This window comes from Pleurodeles waltl, chromosome 9 (assembly GCF_031143425.1).
Source record: "Pleurodeles waltl isolate 20211129_DDA chromosome 9, aPleWal1.hap1.20221129, whole genome shotgun sequence".
NCBI classification, from domain to species: domain Eukaryota; kingdom Metazoa; phylum Chordata; class Amphibia; order Caudata; family Salamandridae; genus Pleurodeles; species Pleurodeles waltl.
This window is the reverse complement of record NC_090448.1, coordinates 1,091,701,552-1,091,713,762: the sequence shown is the minus strand read 5'-3', so window position 1 is coordinate 1,091,713,762 and position 12,211 is coordinate 1,091,701,552. Positions and strand designations below refer to the sequence as shown.

General features: G+C 46.3%; 1 protein-coding gene across 2 annotated transcripts in view; it reads left to right on the top strand.

The window, feature by feature from the left end:
* Nucleotides 1-12,211, top strand: part of TMEM87A (transmembrane protein 87A) — a 140,156-nt gene that overhangs the window by 75,510 nt on the left and 52,435 nt on the right. For both annotated transcript variants that reach the window (XM_069208783.1, XM_069208782.1), the window contains exon 14: nt 3,251-3,309. In XM_069208783.1, the coding sequence (XP_069064884.1) occupies nt 3,251-3,309 (59 nt within the window). The remainder of the gene's footprint in view (nt 1-3,250; nt 3,310-12,211) is intronic.

Sequence of the window (12,211 nt, the reverse complement as noted above, 5' to 3'; positions counted from 1 at the left end):
GTGACCGCTTTGAGAGGGCTCGAGTGGCCCAATATGTGTCTGTTCTATCTTGCACATCGATTGTTGCAGCTGGTCTACATGGCTTCTGGCCACCCAGATCCTGCAGAATCCTGCACATCCTGATGTGGACGTTCAGGTTATATTCAGATGTATGGCATGGACCCTGCAAATGTTGTCTCCATTACCCCCAATGGTCAAGGCCACAAGGGATGTGTGGGTGGTAGCATGCAAGAAATTAGGGAAATGCAGAATAGCGGTGTCACAATGAGTTGTTTTTGCAGGTCCTGTTATTTGTTAGGTGAAGGATCGGTATGAGGAAAACTCTACTAAGTGATTTGAGGTATTATGTGAAATGTTTGCTCAACCACTGACTTTGAGTTTGAGATAAATACAAATATTGCATTATATCAGGACCAGGACTGCCCTGGTCTTTACTAACGTCTTAAATCTCCTGTGGAGTGGTGTTGAGTGTATAGCATATTGATATTGTGTCTGTTCCCTAGACAGTTAGCAAATTGTTTCAGGCTGTAATGGCAGGCACAAGTGGTAATAGCATTACTGCGGATGAATGGGCCTTTTTGCTAGACACTCATGATAAGGTGCTGCATGAGGCTCACCTCAGTGTTACATATTTTAAGGAATTAAAAAAGTGATGTTGAACCCCATTCAGGTTATGCAATGCCAGACTGGTTCCCAACTGTCTTTGCCGAGGTCAGGCCTGCGACTTATTTCATGTATTGTGGTCATACTCCTGGCTGTCTCATTTCTGGTCTGAAATATGGCTCACTCTTTCTGTCACCAGCAGTTGGGTTTTTCAGCTTCTTTGCTAAACAGGCTATCCTTCATGGTACTTCAGATTTAGATATGACTACCTCCTGCTGGATGGCCTCTGCGCTGTTCTTGCTCAAGATTTGCATTCTTCGACTGACTTTTGTCTGAAGTATCATTCCTGGCTACATGATTCACAGAGATTCTCTCTTTGGCGCAGTGAACCAATTATTTACAAATGTTATGGCCAGGCAGAGCTGTATGATCGTGTATGGGGGTCTTTTAAGACTTACTGCACAGTGGTGAACTTGACATAGATCAGGGATGTGGTATTTCACCTCCCCTGCCATAGATCAGTGTCCTTCTCTCTCTTGTCTTTAGTTATTTCTATCTCCTTCTTGTCTGTTCCTCTTTCTATTGTAGAATGTGCTATTCCCCCCCCCCCCCCCTTTCCCCCATCTCTATTCTTTCTGATGGTTCTTGGGAACAGGACTCTGCAAAGTGCTTTATGGAGCACATTACAATTTAGCTTGAAAGGGCTTCTATCCAATGGTTCATATGTGGCTGTTTATTTGTGCTCTTTCAATGATCAAGATAATTTGTTGACTTAATTATCTCTTGTTGGGTGGGCATAATATGAGCGGTCACATGTGGTGTTTGCCATATATTGGTCTGCCTTCTGTTTGTGCTATTGAGGGCTGATTATAAGGCACTTGTGGATCATCAGCTTATGACATATGAACATTTATTGTTCCACTCTTGCTCTGTAAATGTATCCTCTATTTGATAAATCCCTAAATTATTAAGGAAATAGATGTCAAGCAACTGGTGCTAGTTAATTTTTGTTTTAATTTCATTATCTTGTGTGTAAAAAAAAAAAAAGAAAATACAGAACTAAAAATTAAGAATGATGGCATTTCATGGACAAGTTAGTTCCCTTTATGAAATCTATGTCTAATAAACAACATATCCAACTTACACTTCCTAATTAAGTACGATTTATGGGGGTTCCCCACATATATGTTTAGAGATCAGGCTTTCCAGTTTTCTGTCCCTTCAGATACAGTTCAGTTTCTTTGAGTATAGATCAAGTCCCATTTAGTGGCTGCTGCTCACACCTGTACTTGACAGTGGTTGGGGCAGGAGTTGAACTTGCACATGCATATACATGAATGACATTCAGATATATACTACTGGTCCTAGAGCATTCATTCACCAAGCCAGATAGTTTACTTTCTACTGAGGTTATGGTATGTCATCAACAAGCTAACAATTGTCCCTCTTTCCTTCAAAGCTGATTCAGTTGATTGGCACGACAAGGGACAGGTCTTAACCGTAATCTAGTCCTCTTTGCAAATGTCTTGGGCTTTTGGCAGATAAAGACCTCAAGTAGCTAGGGATGTTTTTTAGGTGTATATGTATTACCAGTGGACTAGAGTCAGCAGTCACTTATTTGCAGTCTCTCACAACGTACTACATCCTCACGTAGTGTATTTATAATGCATTAACGCAGAACCACGTTGTAATTGTCTTATTGTAAAGAAAGCCATTGTTGCCCTATGTCGACATTTGTTGCTATGGACATCTGCTGTTTTAATGCTTGCAGGGCCCTACAACCTACAGAAAAGACCTTAGTCACATGTGCTCTGTTTAAATAGACAGCTGTTCAGTATCACTGTAGTAACTGTCTGTTGTCAGAAATAAAGCAGAGCGAGTGTTACAGGGTGCAGCAACAAAGGAAAAACTTTCCCACATACACTGTCAAAAGTAAAGTTGTTCTACAGCCAAGCCCCAGTATGTCTACACATGTTTAACATGGTTAGGAATTCAAAGCTTGTTTTTTTTTTATAGAAACGTACCCTTAAAATCAAATTCTCAGTGCCTAGATGATCTACTATGTAAAGATTAATAGTACGGCTGGAAGTTTATTGCCTAAGATGCATTTACTGGGTTGTAGATATTAAATTTAGGGCCTGATTTAGATCACGGCGGAGGGGATACTCCTTCAAAAACGTGACAGACATCCTGTCTGCCATATTACGATCCTCATAGGAGATTATGGGATCGTAAAATGGCGGACGGGATATCCGTCACATTTGTGACTCAGTATTCCCCTCTCCTAAGATCTAAATTGGGCTCTTAGTCTGCCTAAGTAAAGCTAAGTGCTTGAAAAAAGGCATACGCTCTAATGGCTGAGTACGATGGATAGACTTCTTGCTCAAGAGACGCCAGCCATTCCCAAAATGGGTAGGGAATCAATTGAGGTTCTCAACATTAAGTTAACCGAAATCTAATGATCCTGTGGATAAAAAATGAAAAGTAGTGCTCCACGATTCTAACCCTGATTTTGAGGAGAAATCTGCCTCTTTTACTTCCTGACCACCTGCAGCTGTGGCTTCTTGGTAAAGGTGTATCCCCTGATCTGAATATCAGTCTTGTAACCCATTGTTTCTGTCTCTGATTATCTTGTGTTTTCCTTTAGCGTCCATTGCATTCATCATCTGGACCACTGTGAAATTCCGTCTTTCAGACTGCCCAACAGTAAGTTGATAAAATTGTTACTTGGAAAACCAAATTTTGAGCAACATCGTGGGAGCATTTTAAAAGTTAAGACTTCTGGATGTGAAAGTTTCAGATGTGCTCAATGACAAAATAATTTTGCAGCATCATACAATTTCTGGGAGGTGGGCAACAAATGTAAAATAATTGAACAGATTAGAAATAAATTGAAAACGTATTGTATTTTCTTAATAAATCAGGAAGGGTGAATTACTTATGTGAATTCTGCTTAAACAGGGTCTCCATCATAGGAATTAAGGTGACTTTGAAACTCTTTAGAAGAAAATATATATATTGTATTTTTTTAAACATGCATGACAATCTGATGTAATGCTTTCAGCTTTTTTTATGTCCTGCCTACCAGACATTGCAAAATGTCTGTTAGTGAAAAGATGTATTATCATCTCACAGTGGGCATAGAGCCCACCCATTGCTTGTCAGTGGTTGGCTTTAGTGTCCCTCTCATTGGTTACTCCTCATGCGTTAGCTTGTGTGAGCTTTCCGTTCTTCTTGTGTTGGTATTTCCCCTGGAGCATGAATGCACTACTTGTGTCCTTCCACTGTTTGCTTTTCAAGCAATACTTTTTTCTTTCCATGAGAGTGCATGTGTTTGCCAGCTGTCTTCCTTGTGTACTCCTTTCCCCGACTCACTCCCGACTCACTCCTGTGTACATCTCTCTCTCTCGCTCCGCGACGCCCTCTCTCTCACCCATTGATTCTCCTCCGACCTCTGCTCTTGTGTTGCTTCCATGCCTTCTACACTCTGTATTGCTTTCTGCACCCGCTCCCTCTGTGTTGCTTCCCTCCACCTGTGCCGTCAGTGATGATTCCTCTGCCCACGTCCTTTTTGATGCTTCCTGCACCCACCTCCTTTTGATGCTTCCCCCACCTATGATTACAGTGTTGTTGCTCCGCACGCAAAAAAATGCTTCTGTGCTACTTGTTTGTTTATGTTTTACAGCTCTAACTCGGTTAATAAAATAAAAGCAGTTGCATTATTTTTAGGTGCTTGCCTGGGTGGTGTACGTACCTAACAAATGGCACTGCACTTACATCATAATCCCTTTTTTGTTTATTTTCTTAACCCATGCTGTACAGCATCAGCAATGCTCTATAGCATGAAAATAACAATGGGAAAGCAAGTATATCCCACAGGCAAGACTTATTGGCTTTGCCCATATTTGTTGTGAGATTGGCAAACCCTAAAACTGATATAATTAAGGCAGGAGTCTCTGAGCTTTACCATTGTTGGTGTTTTAAAACGGAAAAGAGATAATGAGCAACTTAACTGTACAATAAAAATGTGGAATGTACCCTAAATCCTCTTCGGCTGTGCTGTCTAGTCCAGAAATGTTACTTAGGGGGTTGTGTGCCAGATTAGTTTTCCACTCTATGCACCTCATATCCCAGAAATTTGGGCTATGCCTTTTTATGTTTGCTCACATCTGGTTAATTGTTGTTAGATTTATCTTTTGAGAGTAGATACCAAGAATATGTATTAAGGGAATCACTCCTTTTAAACTACTGTTTTGTAGGTTTGGCATTAGGGTAGACCTTTTGATTTTACTAAAATGGTATACAAAATACTGTTAGGGACTTTAAATCATCCCTCTTAAGCCATTGGTCTGTCGTTGAATTATTCAAATGTTGATTCCACCCACTAAAACATACAGCATGGGACAATGGGTCAGCTCATTTCAAACATTGGCTGCTTTCACTGTGGGTTATAGCATTCTGCATGCAAAGTAGTTCACATCAGTGCTGTGGAATACTCTGGCAATGTGTGCTTTTTGAGACCCCAAAATATTTTTCCTTTTAGCTAATTGTTTTTGTGTTGGTGATAGCTCATCGGCTCCCCCAACACTAATGTTTATCAAAAACAATGACAAAGCTGAGCAAGCATTGGCAAAGCCGAAAGGCTGTCATCCAATGCCAGAGCTATTGGCTGTGCCAATGCTTGTTTCTTTCATAATGTGTTCTGGGATCCTGTGCAAAGTGGAGCTATTTATTGCTCATGAAGTACGTGAGGAGTCCCATGACAGGTAATGAGGATTGAAAGTGGGAAACCTTGGGGGGAGGAGCCAAGATGGCGCCATAGTCGGACGCGTCTCGAAGAGCTCCGAGACGGCCTCCGATAAACAAGATCCTAACTGCCTGCCTCATCCCTCCGAGACCTGCTTCTGGAGACAGGGGGGCTCCCTCTGCCTCTGGACCCCCTCCGGTGGACTATGGACCCCGAGCTGGGGGCCGCGGCGGCACCCTCCGCACGGCAGGAGAGTAAACAGACTAGGCCCGGCGAAGGAGGTGACTGCTGTGGGAGAGGCGCAGCAAGACTGCGGGCTTGAAGCAGCCGGGCAGAGGCCCTGACTCGGTTGGAGTGGCCCGGAGGTCCCGGGCTGCTCCTTGAGTGGAACCGGGGCCCGAGTGTTACGGGCTCTCCGGCACGGGGCTGAGAGGGGCGCGGAAGGGGGGAGGAGTCCCCACGCCCTTTGGAACAGCCGGCCCTGGGTGCCGCCAGGACTGAGAGACCGGAGTGAAGATCCGCTCCGAATGCCCTTGGAGTAGCGGAGAGCCCGGTGGCTGGAAGTCCCGCACAGAGGTCCCGTGGACCGGCCCAGGAGAGAGACGGCTGTCCCAGGGAGGGGCCTGGCCGCTCCGAGTGACCTCGGGCTGGCGGAGAGCCCGGTGGCTGGAAGTCCCGCACAGAGGACCAGGAGGGAGACGGCTGTCCCAGGAAGGGGCCTGGCTGTGGCCTGTACTGCGGGGATGCGCTCGCCGTGTTGCCGTTTCCCCCCCTCCCCCCACCCCCCCTTTGCCGCCTACTTTGCGAACGACAAGACATTGCTGAACAATGCCGGGAGATACGGAAGGTGCCGAGGAGGTCCACCTATAACCTGGATCAGAGGTGAGGAGACGGGAAACTACAAGAGTGCCGCCTGATATCCGAGGCAGACAAAACAGATAAAGCAACTCTGCCATAATTAAAGGGGGGGGGGGGTAACATCCCATTCAAAGATTTGGCCAGCGGAGCCGGCCCCATAGGGTGGAGAGGAGAGGTGAGACCTGCAGCGGCGGTGGTGGGCCGGGGGCCGGACGCTTCCCCTTGGGCCTGAGCCCGGCTGCGGCCTGCTTTCGGTGGAAGTAGAAAAGAGATCCTGTCGTGGCTCCTGGGCCTTTTTGGAAACTCAGCGACCTGAACGGGGCTCTAGGGGACCCCAGGATGGCACGAGATAAAGATCCCAAACGACCCCGGAAGGGCCAAATGGACAGATATACAAAAGTGGTCCCCCCCGCCCCCCCTGGTGTCTGCGGGAGAGTCCACGCCTGCTCCGGACAACAATGCGCTTCTCTCGGCAATACAGGCATCAAGAGGAGCTCTGGAAGAACGGATGGGTGAGGTGCACTCAGAGGTGTCCCTCCTTCGACAAGACCTTCGTAAAGTTGCAGAGAGGGTCACATCTGCAGAGAATCGCATATCTGCAGAGACTCGCATCTCTGAAATGGAAGACACGGTCAGGGACCTATGGAAGGAGGTAGCAGAGATTAAAGTCATTAATAAAGATGTAATGTGGCGGTTGGAAGATGAGGAAAATAGAGCAAGACACAATAACCTCCGCTTTGTGGGATTTGCGGAAGGAGTGGAAGGGACCGACATGAACAGTTTTCTAAATCAATGGCTCAAACGCGTTATTCAGCTGGAAAAGTTCTCGACGTGTTTCATAAAAGAACGTGCTCACAGGGCTCTGGGGGGGAGGCCCCCACCGGGCGCTGAACGAGGTGGTGAGACGTCTCGATCTTACCCCAAACTTGTAAAAGGTCTAAATCCCTTTATATTAGGGTGGTTTGAACAATTTATCTAGTCCCCACGGTTGGGAGGGTAGGGAGGGGGAGGGGGCTACAGACCTCCAGTCTCTTGTGGACTAGGGCTATGCCGCAACATGCTCACACGGGCCACAGGGAGGTGGGGAGGGGGGTGGAAGGGGTGTTGAGTTATAGACAGTTATACACCATATGGTTATTTCTAAGTTACATGGCAAACCCACAGACGCGAATAGACTAGCATCAAGTGACGACAGAGAATGTCCCCAAACTACATTACTGCAGCCCCGGGTGCTTCAGGCGGTCAAAAAGTGGCGACACTGAGATTTACTACAAGAGATGGCCCCTGGAAGTGCAGATAGAATGACATCCCCTGGGAAAGAAAAAGGTTTTCGAGTACTCTCCTGGAATGTTAATGGTCTTGGAGATAGAGTGAAAAGAGGTCTAGTCTCCCAGTACATTGAAAGGCAAAAGCAAGACATAGTGTTCCTCCAAGAGACTCACCTCAAAGGTACAAGATGCGGTTTTCTGAGTAGGGGTCCATATATAGTACTTGCACATGCGGGATACACATCTGGTTCTAGAAGAGTAGCAATTCTGATCCGTAAACCTCCCCCCCTTTCAGATTACCCGAAAATGGGAAGACGCGGATGGTCGCTTAGTGGGAGTTGAAGGGTCCTGGGGACAGAGAGAGAACCTATTGGTGAGTGCATATGCCCCCCCCCCCCCCGAGATTACAAGGCCCCCTACTGGACAAGATTGCAAGGCTCCTATTAGCACCCTCTGCATCTCTTCACATACTGGGAGGAGATTTCAATGACGTGATGGACACAGAGGTGGATAGATCAGGAGAGAGATAGGCAACATGTCAGGCCACCCCATTACATGAGTTTGCGGCCTCCCTGGGATTGACAGATATATGGAGAAGAATACACCCAACGGAAAGGAAATACTCATATTTCTCAGGGGCACACAAGGTTTTCTCTCGCTTGGACTATATCTTCGCTCTGGCTGGAGAAATGGGAAAGGTTCAGGGGGCGGATTACCTCGCGAGAGGGCTTTCAGATCATTCTCCCCTGCTGGTAAATATAGGTGGGAAATCTGGAGGACGCAGGGGCTGGCGGCTGAACGCTTGGAACCTGCAAGATCAGGAAGTGAAGAGAGGACTGCGAATAGATACCGAACTATACTTTAAGGAAAATGTAGGGTCCGTGGGCTCCGCAGTGATTTTATGGGAAGCCTTTAAGACTGTGCTTAGAGATAGAGCACAAAACTTAGTGGCTCAAAAAAGGCGAAGGGATAATTAAAAAGCTGAGTGATATGGAGAGTAAGCTACTGGAGTTAGAAGCGAAGGTGACACGGATGCCCATACCCACACTTCTTCGACAGCTAGAGCTAGCGAAGGTGGAATACAGAGAGACCGCAGGAAAAGAGGCACTGTCCCGCCTCCAGGTGACCCAACATAGATTGTACGAGACTGGAGCTAAAGCAGGGAAGCTTCTTGCCTGGCTCGGGGAAAAAAGAAAGAGAAGCTAGATGGGTTCAAGAGATAGTGACCCAAGACGGGGCTAGAGTTACCGCCGACAAGGACATTGCTGAGACGTTTGCTTGCTACTATAGCGACTTCTATAAGGCAAGACCGTTGGAGAATGTGGACGGTATTACGGAATATCTAGACAGGATAGATGTCCCCGTACTCGACGTTGAGGGACGAGAAGAACTTGAGAGAGAAATCACAATAGAAGAAATCTCGACATCCTTGGCACAGCTTAGGCCGGGCAAAGCACCAGGACCAAATGGCTTCCCGGCAGAGATTTTTAAAAACCTTCGAGAGGTATTGGCTCCCCATTTACTAAATATGTATTTAGAGGCTTGGGGTAAAGAGGGTCCTCCCCCCCCAGACATGAGGAGGGCTGAGATCACTGTTATATACAAAGAGGGAAGGCCCAAATACAGCTGTGCTTCATACAGGCCGATATCCTTATTAAATGTCGAGGTAAAGGTCCTGGCCACTGTGTTGGCCACCCGAATGTTAGGGGTAATCTCTTCATTAGTTCACATGGACCAGACCGGCTTTATGCCGGAGAGGTCCACAAGACATAACTTGAGAAGAGCGCATGTATGGTTAGCCACAGTTATGAATCGCTCTGAGCCGCACCTATTCCCAGCCCTGGATGCGGAAAAAGCCTTTGACGCAGTCCACTGGCCCTTCCTAGAGGCGACACTAACGTGATTCGGTTTTGGCCCAAAGTATATGGAGTGGGTGCGACTGCTATACACTAGACCGGTGGCGACGGTGAGGGTCAATAGAGTCCTTTCCTCAGTGTTTCCCATAGAGAGGGGCACGAGACAGGGATGTCCTTTGTCTCCCCTGCTATTTGCCCTTACCCTCGAGTCTCTGGCGTGCAAGATCAGGAACTCCGCAGGTTTATATGGCTTTAGACTAAAAGCAGATGAGAGTGAAGAGGAGCGTATCTCCCTGTATGCGGATGATGTCCTCCTCTACATCACCCGCCCTGAGATGACCCTCCCGCAATTGTTTCTCTTGATTGAGGAATACAGGAGATATTCCGGCTACCTCATTATCTGGCAAAAATCGATCCTATACACACCACAGGGGGAGCTTACCTGCCCCCACTGCCAATGAGGCTACAGTGCACAAAGGAGGGATTCTTATATCTAGGCATATATGTTACGCACAAGGCTGACAGATGCCATGACCGCAATCTAGGGAGGGTGGTGAGGGAATGCAGCACTGACTTTAACAGATGGACAACATTACCTCTGACGTTGATGGGGCGGGTGGCCATGGTTAAAATGATTTCTTTGCCAAAGTTCCTGTACGTTCTACAGAATACGTACTACCAAATTCCCCCAGGCCAATTTAGAGCCATGGATGGAGACCTACGATGTTTTCTGTGGGAGGGGAAGCACCCATGAATAGCCCTTAAAACCTTGCAGCGTAACCAGTATGCAGGGGGTCTGTCCCTACCAGATATAGAGGCATACTACTGGGCGGCACATCTTATCAATGTCAGTGATTGGTTATTCGCCATAGACTAACACCCCACATTCCATCTGGAACGACTACAATGGGAGGGCAGGACATGTGGACAATTCCTTTATGAGAAAGTAGGGATCCGACACCTCACCCCAGCTACGAAGATGACCCTAATGGCCTGGAAAAGAGCTAACAAAATGGTGGAGTGGTATAGGCGGCCCACCAAGGAAACCCCTCTATGGGAGGTAGGTTGGTCAAAAGAAATTAAGAAACTTCAGGGCTACGAGGGTTGGGATAGGATTGGAATTTTCAAAATTGGGGACCTGATGCAAAATGGGGAACTTATGCCCTTTGAGTCTCTCCAGGTGGAATACGCCCTAAGTAGAACACAATACTTCCACTATTAACGACTGAGACATGCATGGATGACGGAGGGCTTCCGGTGACAGGATATCCCAGACTGCTCCTCCCTGGAGGGCCGATTACTATTGACTAAGATAACAGAGAAAGCGACTTCGGCAGTATACAAGACTATAAACAATAATATGCCGAACACACTGATAAACCTGCGCACCAGGTGGGAGACGGAAATGAGACCGCTGGAAGACGTAGACTGGGAGACTGCATTGATGTTTCCAAGGGAGGTCGCAATTAGGATACGACTCAGACTGATACAATTTAAGATTCTACACAGAATATACTATGACCCACAAAGATTGCACTTGATGGGGAGGGCCAGGCATCCAGACTGTAACGGAGGCTGTGGTGGGGTTGGATCCTTTTTTCATGTTTTATGGGAATGCCCCAAGATTAAGGGGTCCTGGAGCAAGGTGATAGAAGTACTCACCAGGGTTTTGACCGTGCAGATCCCCCTAGATCCCAAATACATACTACTAGGCATACCCAATGACATAGGCATGCCCCGAAGAAAGCTTTTGTTCTGCGGTCTTGGGTTGATGGTCGCCAAAAGAGATATAGTCCAACTATGGGGAGCTGAAAGTTGCCCGACAATAGGCGCCTGGAGAAAGGGCATGAATGGGTTCATGATCGGAGAAAAAACAACATACATAAACAGAGGATGCCCGTGGAAATTTCAAAAGATATGGGGGGACTGGATCACATACTACTCCCTAGAGATATAGTTCAGATGAGAATATGGACTCACAAGAGATATTAGAGCATGGGCCGCTCATGGAGAGACTACAATGAAAAGAAAAGAACAGATCTATGGGACTGCTTAAAGTGCTGATGGGTGCCATAAGGGGTGTTGGGGGGCAAGGGGGAGGGGGGGTTGGTAGTTTTCTTCATTGAGATGTGCATGTGTACCTTTTCCCTCAGAGACATTACAGAGTGATTCTTATGTTTAACTCTTTGGAAATGTCATGTCTCGGTTTAAAAGCAAATTTAAAAAAAAATCCCAAAAAAAGAAAGTGGGATATTTTTTTTTTTTTTTTTTTTTTAAGATTTAGAGCCTGACTAGTTTGGGGTGGAATAATTGACAAATTAATTTAGTAAACCTTTTATTTAATTTTTGTTATTGAAACATATGTATTTATTTTTGTGGAATTTTGTGTTCAAACTAAGCAAACAGTATTAATTTTCAGTTAAAGGTAGCACTAGTGGCTGATCACTCATGCCTCATCTTAAGGGTGTTTCTACATGTAAAGATATTGGGCCTGATTTAGATCTTGGTGGACGAGTTACTCCGGTGGACGAGATATCCGTCATCGTTGTGACTCGTCTTCCAAGATCTAATTCAGGGCCTGCGTCTACGGCATACATTCTTCTTGGTGTCCTTTGCACATATATTAACTGATCTACAATTTAGTACTCTGTTTAGCTGACGACAGAACTACTGCCCTGAGTTTCCGAGCTCTGTTGTCAGCAAAACATGCACTTACTCAAAGATGTTTCAAGTTAATGTATGTGCAAAAGACCCCAATAAGAAAAGCCCAGGTGTCCTCTGAGGCAGCATAGTGCAGGATACAGCATCATAGCACGGCCCCAGATGCTTTATCGGCAAACACATGCAGTTGGTTAAACCTTTCAGGACACATATTCGGA